Source organism: Acanthopagrus latus, chromosome 17 (assembly GCF_904848185.1).
Source record: "Acanthopagrus latus isolate v.2019 chromosome 17, fAcaLat1.1, whole genome shotgun sequence".
Classification (NCBI taxonomy): Eukaryota; Metazoa; Chordata; class Actinopteri; order Spariformes; family Sparidae; genus Acanthopagrus; species Acanthopagrus latus.
Window position 1 is genome coordinate 28,195,451 of NC_051055.1, and position 14,350 is coordinate 28,209,800.

A 14,350-nucleotide genomic window follows, 5' to 3' on the forward strand; every position below is an offset into this window, starting at 1 on the left:
CGCTGGGTAGAAAGCAAATAGTTTGTACATGAATCTGCACACAACAAGGTCTGTGGTTTATCTCAAGTAACCAGCTCATGATTTGTGAAAAGAGACATTACTGTTGAATTTTTCAAATGTATATTTCTGTTCATTTAGTTTTATTATACAGAGTGAATCACAGTGTCTGTTAACAATACCCCAGCATCACATATTATCTCACACACAATGTCTTTTTTCATTGTGTTATTCATCTAATTCATCTAAAATGCATGTTGATAGTTTCAGATCTAATTAATAACAACACCCTCACTAATAAAAGATTACAGACATAATTTAAGGGTTGAAGACATCTTGAGTTAAACTGGCAGTCTGACATGTTGCTGTTGTAGCAACACAATACGTCAAATAAACACAACAGAAGCACCTGATAAGTCGAGTCATGTTACAGTTAACGTATGTACGGCTGAAAATGATGACAGAAATAAATAAGTTTGCAGATTTCACACAATTCCATAATGTACGAACAACAGTCAATAATCAAATGTCAGTTTTCTACCAGGAAGTGACTGTGATGTCTATAGGAGACAGCTGACATCTCAAAAACTCTGCAATTCACACCAAAAAAATCTAGATAGGTAAATAAAACCACACGTAAAAGGGAAAATATGTTGTTTTGATTTTGGTTTGAAGTGTCTCTTTAATCTGAATGTGCAAAAGTACCAAGTGTGGTAACTAATTAAAGGTATTAGATTAATGTAGAGGAGGATGTGAAGGACTGGGGGGGTTCTCTTTTAGTTATAGTGGAGTATGAGTTTAAAAGAGCAGGTAAGTATCTCAAAATGTTTTGGGGTTTTTTTGCTTTTGTTTTTGTTTTTTTTAAGTGCAGTACTTGAGTAAATGTACTTAGTTACTTTCTGACACTGGAGTAGATTCAATATTTTGGAAAGAGTGTTAAAATGACAATATTCAAATAGTACTTAACAATGTAATAACTTTACAGTACGAGCTGCCTGCACAGACCCACACCTGCCGTCAGAGGAGGTGACGTCCTGACAGAGACGTTGGTTTCCTCTCTACCTGTAACGTACCTGGACACGTCCCACAAACAGGGATTATCACATCTTTAATCCTGTTTTATTTCAGTCTTTTCCTACCTCTCGAAAGCCTGGATAGTGTAGCTTATGAGCGGCCGACCCAGAAACGAGCAGAACTGTTTAGGTGTCTGCAGCCCGGTTCTCTCCCCGGTGCCGCCGGCAGGAAGAACCACAGACACCGGGAAGTCCACGCTGCGCTCGGCCGGCTTGTGTTCGCTCTTCCCGGCCTCACCGGTTGGGAAAATCCCTGGATGAGCGGGCCTGTCCGGCCCACAGTGATCTCCCTGCATGTCGGTGTTGTTAACCTCCATCAGTTCGTGGGTGGAGGTCACGACAGGTCATTCCCAGAACTGTCCATTTACAAGTTCGTGGGCGGGGTGGGGACGCGGCGGCAGCGTGGATGGAGGTTTGAGAAACAGCGCCATCAAGTCCGGACAGTAAAATGGCGGACTTCCGGTGAACGCTTCCAAAATAAAAGCCCCCAACTGTAGGTCGGTTTTCACCAAAGTGCATAAAATGAGATATAGATTTAAATTTAAGCACTTCAACCTTCACTTCAGTTTATAAATGTCTGAGTTCATTAGTGGGGAGAAACTGTAAAGATGCGTCACCATAAAAGTTTTTAAAAAAAAACTAAAACCGAAAGCCAACACAACCAATAAACGTTGGCCAGTATCAGTAAAAAGTCAGATTATTTAGAATGTATCTATTACATTCACTCTTAATTTATTTTGTTTGTAAGATCTTCATAGGCACTACACAAATATATTGGAGTAAACTAAGCCTACAGAATTATGTGAAAGTTCTTTAATTTGGACAAAGTCAACAAAAACAATGTAATCAATCAGGCCGATGGAGACTGTGAGTCGTGGTGGAAAGCTCCAATAAATAGAAATACCAGTTCCTCAGACTGTATTGTCCTGAAAAATGGAAAAGGTAATATTCTTCTGCACTGACTGCCACAACTCAGCAATCTAAGAGTAGAAAACTGGATATTTTGAAATCATCAATAGAAGTGGAACTGATTTGAACTTTTTTTAAATAAGAAAAAGTAGGATTTTATACTCAGTTACATTTTAGCTGATTTTAATGTAGTTACTTGGTTTTAGGTTAGACTAAGCTTTAATTTTGAAGGTACAATTTAAATCGTTTCCTGTCAAATTCAAGTTGGTGCTTGACAGATGTTTTGGAGAATCAGCAGCAGCTGGACCACAGATCCTGGATCAGATTACACAACAGAAATAAGTCTGCATCTTTGTGAAGTCAATGAGTTAGAGTCCAAATAACATCAAAATGATTTTAAAACAGTTTTACTTAAGTAGAAGTGCTCATTTCATATCACAGTCTGTTAGAAAAATATTATAATTTCCTGCACTTACACATCTATGACTTATTTCAAATGAAGAACCTAATTTTTATGACTCTTACAGTCATTCATTTTGTAGAAATTGTGATAATTTCATTCCAACTTCCATCTGTTTATCCACACGTTATAAAATATTGGTGAATTTTCAATAAGTCAAGCTCACATCAGGACTTCAGTACTGGCCTGATTTAAGTATTAATGCCTTTTAATGTTTTAAACGTCACTCTCATGAGTCACCTGTAGTGTCAAATATGTTCAAGTGTCCACTGACAACAATACATGTGATAAAAAGTGAATATTTATTTCATATAAAGTTATTACAAGACATATTGATGAAAAAGATTTTTCCAGATTTCACCCACATGCTGACGCCTCTTAAACAAAAAACGTATTATCATATTATATGTCGGCACAGAAAATATATTACATCATACATCATAAATCTTACGTAGTAGCATTTTATACACATGGCCATACTTCAACAGGCGGGTAAGAATTTGATAAATGTACAAGTATTTACAGGATTTATGGAGATGTTTGTCGTTGTTGTACTGGTGTCGGGGTTTGCCTGCAGATCTCCATCTGCTTATTAAATGAGTATAGGAACACATGCACATGGCTACATCAGGGACAATGTGAGTTGACTCCAGGAAGCTCTGCAGACTGTTCAGATTGTCTTAAACCACATGGATTCAAATGTCGAGAGAAAAAGTTCCCCAGCATGCCCATTTGGAGTTCTCCGTCATAGTGAGGAACCAGCTTCACCTAAATCAAGTCCCGGTCACACTGAGAGATAATCCACAGCTCTGGACGTGATGTCCCAAAATCACCGAGACAAAACTCCTGCAGGGTTCATGTGGATTCAGAGTCTGGGTGCCTGCCGGCTCTCAGGGTTCAGTCTCGTGCCAGTTCTCACTCAACCGGTTCTTCCCCATCCTCCTCTTGCTCTTGGACTTGTGCTTGTGCAGGAGCTGCGGCGGCGTCAGCGCCGGCTCCTCGAACTTGTTGCCCGATTCGTTGTGCTTGCTGGAGTACCTCTTGCACTTGCAGGAGGTGACCACAGTGATTTTGTACGTTCTCGTGCTGCCGTCCTGGCACTGCAGCTGGATGCGTTGGGTGCGTGTCTTGTCGGTGACGCAGCGCCAGTCCTGGTTGCCGCCTCGGCGACCCCACAGCTTCCTGGTGTAGGCGCCGCCGATCCAGTTTTGAAGCATCTGAGCTGGGAGACACTCACCGGTGCACACCAACTCCTTGATGGGGTTGATGCTGGTGCAGTGGCCGTCGGAGATGTACTTCGTGGACCGCAGCTCTCTGCATCCGATCTGGCTTCGTTCTGTGGAAAGAGACAAGAAGAGCCATGAGGAAGAAGAATCTGACAGTTCAGGGCTGCAACTATTGATTGTTTTCTCGATTAATCGATTTATTGTTTGGTCAGTAAATGGTGAAAAATATTAATCACTGATTCTGAAAGTCAAGATGACGTCTTTAAATGTCTTGTTTTGTCAGCATCCTGTCATAAACTGTCATGAAGGAATGAAAAAAAGTACATTTTTTACAGTTGAGAAGCTGGAATCTGCCCTTTTTTTGCCTCAAAATGTTCCTCAAATGAATTAATGGATCATCAGTTAATCGCCGCATTGTTATTATTATTATTTTCTTGTTACTAATTAGTCCTTTTGTCAATAAAATGTTCAAAGTAAGAAGTCAAAAGAGCCTGTTAATGTTAAACTCCTCAAATATCTTGTTTTCCCAAGGGTCAAAAAACACCAAACATCTTTTAGATTTTTACTTGAAATGTTGAATTAAATTGACTAACACAGCTAATAGATTTGTAAAAACTGGTTTAGATTCTGTTTTTATTGATCGATTGATCGACTGATTGCTGCAGCTCTGATGTCAGATTTAATTCTCTGAGAGATTTGAATTAAAACGTCCTTTTCAGACTAATTGAGACAACAAAATTACACATGACAGTGACTCAATAAAGGTGAACATGTGGTAATGACTCTGTACATTACACTAGTTATGAGCCACTTTGTAGCCTCAGGTAACACGAAAGGAGCACAATAGCTTCCTGACCTTTCTACTTCAAAAAAAAAAAGTTGTATAATTACGACATGTGAAGATGAAAACTGTCTTTTTCATCAGGAGGATTACGTCTGTGCAGCGGCTGCGACCGTCACATGATTCTGCTGCAGGCTACAAACAAACTCTGTAACCGGAGATCCGGTCCATTCACACTCCTCAGCGACACCCCTCTCCCTGCGCCTCTGTCAGTTTGATGAATGAACAGGACCGAGGCTCTCCCCTCTTTCTCTCCCTCTCTTACTCCCCCAGCCTCCCTCCCTCCATCCTCCCCCCTCCTTCACGGTCCAGCTGCTGAGAGACTTCCACAATCAGAGGCTTCCTGTTTACAGGAGAACACCTCCATTCAGACGGGCGGCTACACGGTACGTCTCATCCCCGCCTGGACGACGGCCAGCCAGGTGTGTGTTACGCTGAGTGCTGCCACAGATCACGATGGAAAGAGGATCAATCACAAAGTAGTTTGATAAACATTTGGCTGGTTCCAGGTTCTAAAACGTGAGCGTTCGCTGCTTTTTCTTTGTTATTTAGGAGAACAAATTAAAAAGTCTCAGAGTTCTGGTCTCCTGGTTTATTGAAATAAAAAGCATGTTTGAAGCTTTTTTTCAACTGTTTAAAGCAACATTATGTAGAAAATGGCGCCTCCCACAGTTTCCAAGTGCAACTCCACTGTTGTAAATACAAATTCCAGGTTTGTTAACTACAAACAAAACTCATTACAACACAACAATGAAGTTACACAGAGCAGAAACAAGAGGGATGGAGGGCGGAGACGCCATCCACCCTGTTACAAGACACTGAGCCATCAACATGACTTTGAAGCTGTTATTATAAAGTACAGAAGTTACATAATGTTGATTTAAATGTGAAGATCTGCTGCGTGTTGTGTTTTGGACTGATGGTCAGACAAAGGAAGCGATGTGAAGACGTCACTTTGGGATCTGGACTGAAAATGATCCGCAGATGGATCTACTACAGTGATGATGACGACATGAGACACTTCTTATAACATTCCAGCAACTTTACATCATTACTTTTATTTGTTTACTTAGATACAAATGCAAATAGCAGCGGCATGATAATTCTAAAGAGCTTTTCCTCAAATCTTTAGTTTGTGCAGGTGTGTGTGTGTGTGTGTGTTAATGATGATGGGATTAAGTGCCTGATTAGATTAGAGATGCAAATGTGAGAGACCGACACTCTTTATCCAGCAGCAGGTACACTTAAATGAAGAAAAGTGAGGAAGTTAAATAAAGTAATCAAAACTTGGAAACTAGAGAAGGAAGAGCCTTTCATTCTGTTCTCTCTTGTCTGTTATTAAAGCTCCATAGGCGACAAAAACTACTGATAGTGCAGAATTAAACTACAGTCATCCATCACCAAACCATTTAAAGTTAGTGTTCAAACATTAGGACCGTTTGATAACTATGTATTTGTTTTAAAACAGCAGAAAATACAATAAAACACTTTATAACTGAGCTTCTTTACAGCACAGTAACACAGCTGTGACATTAATCCATCTCTCCCCACTCAATAATAATAATAATAATAATAATAATAATAATAATAATAATAATAATAATAATAATAATAATAAAGCACTCACCTCCTCTCTCGTGCGCCCCGCCGCTCGCGCCTCCTCTCCCGCCGTTCCGCGCGCGGTTCAGCGTCACGTTGCTCTGGACCTCCGGAACCGGCGCGCTCACGTGCGAGAACAGCAGCTCCGTGGCGTCGTTCTTCAGGGCCTGGCAGCTCCTCAGCAGGACGCACAGGACCACCAGGGAGTGCCACGACTCGTACGCGCTCAGGTGCATGGCTGCGGAACGTGGAGGTGTAGGTCCGGCTGGAGGAAGACTGGTGCTGGGTGAGGAGCGTGTGGGTCCCGGGGTTTTATACAGCCGGCACCGCCTCGAGCTCTGGCAGCTACTCAGGTGCGTCTCTGTAGGGAGGCTCTGATTGGTCGTCACGGATGCGCGCTCGGAGGATAAAACCCCGCCTACGGCTTTTATTTTGAAGGGATTCAAAATGTTGGATGCTGGAGAGGTTGATGAGGAGGGTGATGATGATGATGATGATGATGATGAGGGTGATGATGGGATTACATGCCTGAGTCGTGGCTCATCGACATCTGGTTGTTTGTTCTGTTCAGCCGACAACATTCTGATGACATAATGTGTTTATAAGACATAAAATCAGATTTATCACGGATATCTTGGACTTATTTCCACTGTTTCCACTCTAACAGACACACAGGCAACCATTTAATACACCTAACATAAATAAATACTATGTAATAACTTGTAAGTAGAAGATTTAATCATCTGAACAATCAATTACAATGTCAGGCAAACACAAAGTTGTATTAAGTCACCTCATCACCATCAACAGCACATTAATTCTGATTAAATGTGTAGAAAATCATAATTACCGAACCTGAATGTCTTTAAAGTTGAGTTCAGTTTCATATTCATTTAGTGATGCAGCAGCTTCTACATTTTAAATGAGACAAAAACAGTGTTTTGCACTTTTTAAGTCTGAACCTTTACATGATAAAACTATAAAACCGGAGGAAACGATGTGATCTAATTTGATCACATCGTTTCCTCCAGTTTTATTGTTGCATAAAGATATTTCATCACCTGGGAAACTACAACTGAACACACCTTTTGTTCTTTATTAATACAGTTTGTCATTATTACACCTCCTCAGTAATTTGTCGTACCATTTGGTCTTCACCTTCACGAGGCCTCTTGACCTTACCATCTTTATCTTTAGATACTAAGTCAAGTTTACTTGCACACAAACTCAGATGAGCCGTGAATTCCCACAAACGTTCCTCTGAAACGGTTAAAAGTCTGTTGTGTTGCCCTGTGCATCAGACGAATCGCAGAAATGACTGCTAACATCACTTGACCCTGATCTGATCGGATCCACAGCTGCTGGTTTATTAACCACCAGTCTTCAGAAGTGATGGAGCATTAATCACTACATGTGTACGCCGGCTGGTGTTTTACCTTCTGGTTTGGATGTTCTCCACGCCGTGACTTGCCTTTTTCTCTCGGGCACACGCTTAATTCAAGAATGAAAGCTGATATTGTCTTGTGTTGTAATTTGCTGTCTGTCGACGGCATCCTCCCCGCGCCTCACCTCTCAATCCCCCTGTCAGTTCCACGTCTAACGATCCGAGTGCCCAGACTAACTGGAGTCTTTGTGTCCGCTGCACAAAACAAGCGCAGATATAATTACTTTTGTGGGCAACATTCAATCCCGGCTTGTCTTACTGATTTGAAAAGAGGCGTCGTGCAGAGACACTAATTGTTGCTCATGAGGATGAAAGTCGATACGCGGATCACTTGTTGGTTTTTATTATCACACGAGCACATTTTTAAGGGCTGTGGTCCCTTTTTCTTTATTCAGGGTGAAGAGAGAAGTGAAGGCCTGAGGATGTTTTCTTTCTTCTCTCGAGTGAAAAGGTTATCATTATTAATCAGTGGTGGAGGAGGAGGAGGGAACACACAGACGGGGCAAAACCACGAAGACTCGAGGAGAAAAAGTGCACAAATGTTTGCAAAAAATGTATTTGAGAAGCACCAGTTGTGGTCGTTGTCAGGATTTCAAATCTGGAGGTAAAGTAAGAAAGAAGAGGGAGACCTGACGAAAGAATCAAAAAGAGAAATAAATGTGGATGCACCTGTCAACTTGTATTTATATGAGACTATTTTTTAATGGTTTGGGCCCTAAAATTTCCAGTGAAGGGAAATCTTAATGTGACTGCAATGTTATTTTCATTATTTGTGTTTGGCTCTGCGGACAAATTCAGGTCGTTATAGAAATATTTTTCCCAGTTTGGTTTGGAAGAAGAACTTGGCACAGTTGTGACCTCAACCCCATCCAGCAGCACCGACTGAAAGCCAGATCTTATCGCTGAACACCATCGAACGTTTGGCCATATACCCATATTTTGGAACTGTTTCATACACATTTGCTAAATGCCTCAATCTTTTTGTTTTTACGTGGAGCGAATGCAGCTTGCATCAAAGGAAATGGTGGACAATTTAGCTAACTTTACCCTACAGAGTGAAACAAAACCAGGCTCTGCTTGTCGATTTTGCTGAAGAAATTACAACTGTGACTGGCAGATTATATCAGCTAACGTTGTGAGCTAGCTGGAAACCCTATTTAAGCTAACGTTAGCTTAATGCCTTGGTTTAAAACGCTGTTCCCAGCAGACTGTTTAAAGTTTCAAGCCAAAACAAAAATCTTGTAACAGCAGTCTCCATTGCTAGCCTACATATTGTACATGGTTTGACAGTGAAAGATTGAAGCTAAAGCTACATGACCCAGGCAAAACGTTAGCATCCACATCAGATGATCCATGCAGAAGGATGTTATTATATAGCATACTAGAGCTAACTAGCCAGCAAATCAATTTTACTTGTTTATTCCAATAGTATGCTTTTACTTTTAATGTTGAAAGAGAAAAGGTTATGTATGTGTTTGGCAGGTAACGTAGCTGAGGCGTTAGCTTAAACTCTGTTAGCATCCAGTATTCATGGTGTCCACATAGCAGTGAAATATGACAGCTGTTAATATGCCTGTCAAGACAAAACATTTTATTTTCTTCCTTTTTTTAAAACCCTACAAACTAATGTAGTAACTTAATAATGATTTTTGGCCTTGGTTAGTTTGGCTGTTGTTAGCAGTAAGCTAGTTATCCAGACAGGCTAACGAAATGAGCTTACATTGAAGTGTAAAAACAGTTTAATCAATTAATTTGTTTGTGTGTTTTGGATATAAAGTGAAAAACAAACATCCCCTTTTAACAATGTGGAGTACAAACACGTACATTTAGTAAATCTGATCTGTTTCTGATGCTATTTCAGCGAAGTAGCCCGATGAGTAAATTGCCATCTTAGCATGGGAAGTGTTAAAACTGTACTTGTGCCTTCCTGACTCAGGTTTTAAATCTCCTCCGCAGGTGAACCCAGTCTGTCATTAAACTTCACACTCGGCGTCTGTTATTGTTTCCTCTCTTTTGTTCCTCCTGGAACAGAAGACACCAGAGGCTCATTCACTGCACTTCCGAGGGGAAAATAAAGGACAACATGGCCGGCTCTCCTCAGAAGACTATTTACACTTCGACGCCCCTCTGAGCTTCTTATGGGACCAGCTTGGATGAATGCTGCACAGTGAATACGATAGGCCTCCCTGCTGGCTTTTGTTGCCTTCTGCTATGTAAAGAAACAGAAAGCCGAGAGCCGACTCCCTTCTCGGAGCAGCACTGAAACTCTGCGGCAGGAATCCGCTCGCCCTCGAACCCTCATGGGAAATGAAAAGGTGGCCGGTGTTAATAGCATATTGACAAGCAGCATGGCAGGAGTGTGTGCATGATCAGGAAGCGCCCACATGCAGCAATGGGAGGTGTGTCGAGGGCGACCGGAGGGGAACAAAAGCAACGCACAACACCGGAACAAAGCCAAGGAAGAGAGGTCATTGTGGCAGCAGGGTTTGGCAAAGATCCCAAAAGAAGACATACAATGGACGAAGAGCTGCGTGTCATTCATTTCTGTTATTCCCAGAGATTATATGACCATTAATAGCACTTGTTTTCTAACTAGTAGTATTGTTACAGGCTCTCACAGGCTTTGTTTATGAAGCCACAGCTTTTCCACCACACCTTGAAATCTTCATTAGCACACAGAACCGGCTCAGGTGTCACTGTACGACTTAAGTCTTGAAACAATTTACTTTCAATCAAGACGAGATATTAGTAAAGTATAAGTTAAAGCTGAATGTTTCTTCATGCTGCAACTTTTCATTAGTTTAGGCTGAATTTCCTAATTTCTCTCTCGTCACGACGCTGCGATTGTGCTCTGGCAAGGAAAACAGCACAGTGTGGTTTATAGATGGTCCAACTTCTGGTGAAAAACTCAAAATATCCCCAAGCCTCCTTAAAGAAACACACATCTGCTTCTGACGTGACAAAAACGGATGTAAATACCACCAAATGTATTTAAAGATATCCACTCGAGTTGACAATCAAAAGCTTCTCTCTCAAAAAACTTGTGTCAGTGCAGAATTTATTCACTATCAATAATCAGGATCCACAGCGGAACACAAAAAGAGATGGTGGCATTTTCTTTTCTCTACAACAACCTAATGCATTTTCCATCCAAAGAAACCAGTCAGGAGGTAATTAGCCTAGCTTAGCATAAAAATGGAGGTAAAGAATAAAGCTGGTTAGTTAACTAAAATCTGCCTCTCAGCACTTCTAAAGCTTAATCAACACATAGTTCTAATCCATAAACAGAAACGTGAAAATGACAATTTGCTGTTTTAGACTGAATCATGTGCCACATCCACAGCTGATAAACAACGTGTGACATGTATGGATAAATTGTTTTATCAGGAAATTGTTACAGTCCTTCAAAAATCAGAGTTATATTTACATTTCTGTCAGTGTTCAGATTTAACAATGAAGAAACACAGTGGTTGTTAAAGAAGCAACTCATCTGAACTTCGGAGAAAAGTCGGACTAGCTGTTTTGTCCTTGTTCCAGCTAAGCTAAGCTAAGCTAGGCTAAGCTAAGCTAAGCTAAGCTAAGCTAGTTGCTGCACTGTTGTATCTCCTTACAGAAATGAGAGTTTCATCTTCTCATCTCACTCTGGGGAAAAAGTCCAATTTATGTTTATTCCTCAAAACTATTTTCATCTGCAAACTGACCAGTAACAAGGAACTGGCTGTAATTAATTGAACATCATCAGGAACCTTTGTGTGAATAAACCTGAGAACTAAAACTGAATTCTGGTGAAACACTGTCCTCTGCTGGATGTTTGACCTCACTGCAGGTGAATAATGCAGATACTGAACCTCTAATCTGAACCAAATCAACAGAAAAATACTGTAAATCCACCAAAGTCCTGAAACACAAACCAACATAATAATAACAACTTTGTTTTTCAAATAAGTGAAGAACTGTGTTTTGTTTGTTGTGATTTCAGGTCTCCAGGCAACAGGTGTGGCTGCAGTGACAGGTGAAACACAATGGAGGTGGACGGCTTGATCTCCAACGCTGATACTTTAAAAACCCCAAAGACACATAATCTGTCTGGTTTAACTTTATTTTTCTTCTCTCACACTGAAAACAGAACATACGGGACTCTCTTCAGCAGTGTGGAATAACAAGAGACGCTGATGTTTGTGAGCTTCGCCTTGACAAAAAGTAAGCAAAACACCTTAATAACTCCACAGATGAGAGGAAATCTAAACCGATATGAACATTTTTGCTATTTTCTGAACAGGGAACTCACCAGCGTCCCCGACTTATCAAAATTTCACACAAGTTTACAAGTTTAAAATGCAAATTAATTCTTATTTTGAATCTTTCAGATCAGAGAGCTCAGCTGTCATTCCCTCAACTGCTGCCTCACTGAACTTCACCTCCACAATAACAACATCAAGTCAGTCTCAGGTGATTTTTTATTTGTTTTCTGAATGTGAAGATAATATAAAGAGCCCCTTCAGTCCTGCGGAGTGTGTGTGATGACAGATGTAATTAAAGAGAAAGCATCATGTATAAACATAAAGTGTGTATTAAATTATGAAGGATACTTGGACCAGTATATAACAATATTTTTAAGATATTTGATGCTTTTATTATTGAAAGAGAAGAAGTGGAAAAATAAAACAAAGTTCATTAATTTGTGTTTATTAGATAAATAATGTCATATTTTGGCTTATTCAGTCTTGATCCTTGATTAAAGCTATTAAAGGACTTAAAATGTTTGTCTTTTTGTGGAAGGACTAAAGTTTCTGACGCACTTTAAGGCGAACACACGTATTATAGATGTTGTTACAGCTTCTACTTTACAGATTTCAGTAGAAGAGATAAAGCACTTAAAGGATGAGTTCACCCCAAAATATAAAAATTCAGTCTATAAACTGAAGTAAAACATTTTGAGCTTCATGAAAAACAGCATTGCGGCATTCTTCTGCACAACTGAAGCAGATAAACAACCAAATATAAAAAGTAAAAGGTTTTCCACAGTAATCTAATCTAAGTCCACCCAGGTCCTTCACACAGGGGCCCTGAATCACCTGACCTGCCTCCGACTTCTTCTCCTCCACAACAACCAGATCAGAGGTCTGCAGGACACCATGCATGAACTCAGGAGGATGCAGCAGCTTCAGACTGCGAGTGAGTCCGCCGACATCCACAAGATCACACAGCCGACTGAGAATATGTCGGATTCTTCTGAAGAAATTCTTCCTTGCAGCTTTCTTCCTCAATCCCTTCTCCCACGAGCCTGGGTATCGACCCCATGTCATCCACTGCCTACCTTCTATCCAGGTACTAGACAGAAAAGGTGAGACATACAGACCTTCACAGGGACGTGTGTGTGTGTGTGATGTATCCTGACAAATGCTACTTGTGTGACTTGTGTATTTGAATTTGTCAGCATCTCTCTGCTGTGTTGTCAGAGGTGCTGTCAGCAGAGAGGAGGAGCTGCCTCCAGATGTTCAGCCGTGATCGTCACCGTGTCCTCCAGTCTGTGGCCTTCAGCAGACGGGCAACATGACCGTCCACCAGCTGAGAGGATGTTTGTTATCCATCTTAGCAAAAAAGTCCAGTTGTGTTCAAATATGTGTTTGTTTTTATTTCAAAACACTGAATTACTTTTTAATGACCTGTCAGAGTACGATTTATTGACCTGCTTATTCAACTAATCGATACAGGGGGAACTTCAAAGAGAGATGCAATTAATCTGATATCTGATAAAGCGGTGAGGTGAGCAACTCAAACTCTCCAGGATCTCTGCTCTGATGGATGATGAGGAGCAGGAGAGTCAGATGAAGAAGAAGAAGAGGAAGAGGACTAAGGCTCTGGGTAACGACACGATCAGAGCCACAGAGGAGGAGCTGAGAGCTGAAGACGTCCAGCAGTGCCGTCCTGCTGGATGATACACAGCAGCCCTCAGGAGCTCTGATCAGACGTGGCCAAACACCTGGGCTACCTGAACCTTCAACATCTGGAACCAGATGAAGGAAGATGGTGTCCTGCACTCCTGTGATTCATCCAGAACTCCTCCTGTCTGAAGATCTGACCAGTGTGAGTCATGGAGAGAGACAGAAGCCTCCGACTGGACTGTGATCGTTTAGTCCTCGGCTCTGACGGTTGTCAGTGTGGTAGCAGAGGCTGCTGTGAGAAAGGGAGATATAAGCTCACAGTCCACATTGTGGGGAACATGGCTGTATAAAGGTGAAGGCACAACATGCTCTCTACCCGGTCCAGACACTATCCAGAGGATCAGAGTTCATCCAGACTGGAAACTACCACTGAAGAAAGTCAGGTGAAGTTGGAAGTCGTAGGACAGAAAACACACACAACATTTCTGGAGCTTCAAAGCAAGACAGTGTTGCAGCATTCAAGTAAAAAGAACCAACCGAAAGTAATATAATATGGCTCTTTTCAGCTTGTCCAGCATGATCATGACCCATTCACTACTGCGATGTCAACGAGTGAGAAAACTGTCATTCCCTTCATCCTGGATCTGACCCAGAAGTCACTCCTCACTCCAGGTTTCGTAGTTTTTCCTGCTGACAAACCAACAAAACAAAAACACACTCACAGAGAAACATAACTGTCTGAGTGAAGGTGATTAAAGTAATCGTTAGCTGCAGCTGTGATAGAAAAATGAATCAATATGCTGAATGGGCACTTTGATGAAGTTGGTCTTTATTTAATGTGATTCAGCTCAAGTTGTCTGACAGATTGAAAATGATCAGCTGGACCTGCTGTTCAACTCAAACGTCTCTGTCCGAT

At 41.2% G+C, this 14,350-nt stretch overlaps 2 protein-coding genes and 1 long non-coding RNA gene across 3 annotated transcripts in view; 1 reads left to right on the forward strand and 2 right to left on the reverse strand.

Annotated features, from left to right (window-relative positions):
• The window catches only part of crppa (CDP-L-ribitol pyrophosphorylase A), a 46,757-nt gene extending 45,219 nt beyond the window's left edge, over positions 1–1,538 (reverse strand). The window contains exon 1 of the mRNA XM_037075956.1: positions 1,137–1,538. Within this exon, the coding sequence (XP_036931851.1) occupies positions 1,137–1,387 (251 nt within the window). The 5' untranslated portion in view covers positions 1,388–1,538. The remainder of the gene's footprint in view (positions 1–1,136) is intronic.
• A 1,182-nt stretch (positions 1,539–2,720) lies between these two features.
• On the reverse strand, positions 2,721–6,492 carry sostdc1a (sclerostin domain containing 1a). Its single transcript, XM_037075961.1, has 2 exons — positions 6,134–6,492; positions 2,721–3,775 (listed from the first exon to the last, which is right to left on the reverse strand). The coding sequence occupies exons 1-2, from the start codon at positions 6,339–6,341 to the stop codon at positions 3,330–3,332; spliced, it is 654 nt and encodes a 217-aa protein (XP_036931856.1). The 5' UTR covers positions 6,342–6,492; the 3' UTR covers positions 2,721–3,329.
• LOC119006833 lies at positions 6,324–14,100 on the forward strand. The gene is made up of 7 exons (XR_005070899.1): positions 6,324–6,458; positions 9,506–10,016; positions 11,529–11,749; positions 11,917–11,998; positions 12,575–12,724; positions 12,804–12,893; positions 13,009–14,100. It is a non-coding gene; the product is annotated as an uncharacterized LOC119006833 (long non-coding RNA).
• The last annotated feature ends 250 nt before the right edge of the window (positions 14,101–14,350 follow it).

Coding starts and splice junctions, on each gene's coding strand:
- sostdc1a (XM_037075961.1), bottom strand. CDS start 6,341: ATGCACCTGAGCGCGTACGAGTCGTGGCACTCCCTGGTGGTCCTGTGC. Junction 3,776..6,133: donor CGGGGCGCACGAGAGAGGAG/GTGAGTGCTTTA, acceptor CTCTTTCCACAG/AACGAAGCCAGATCGGATGC.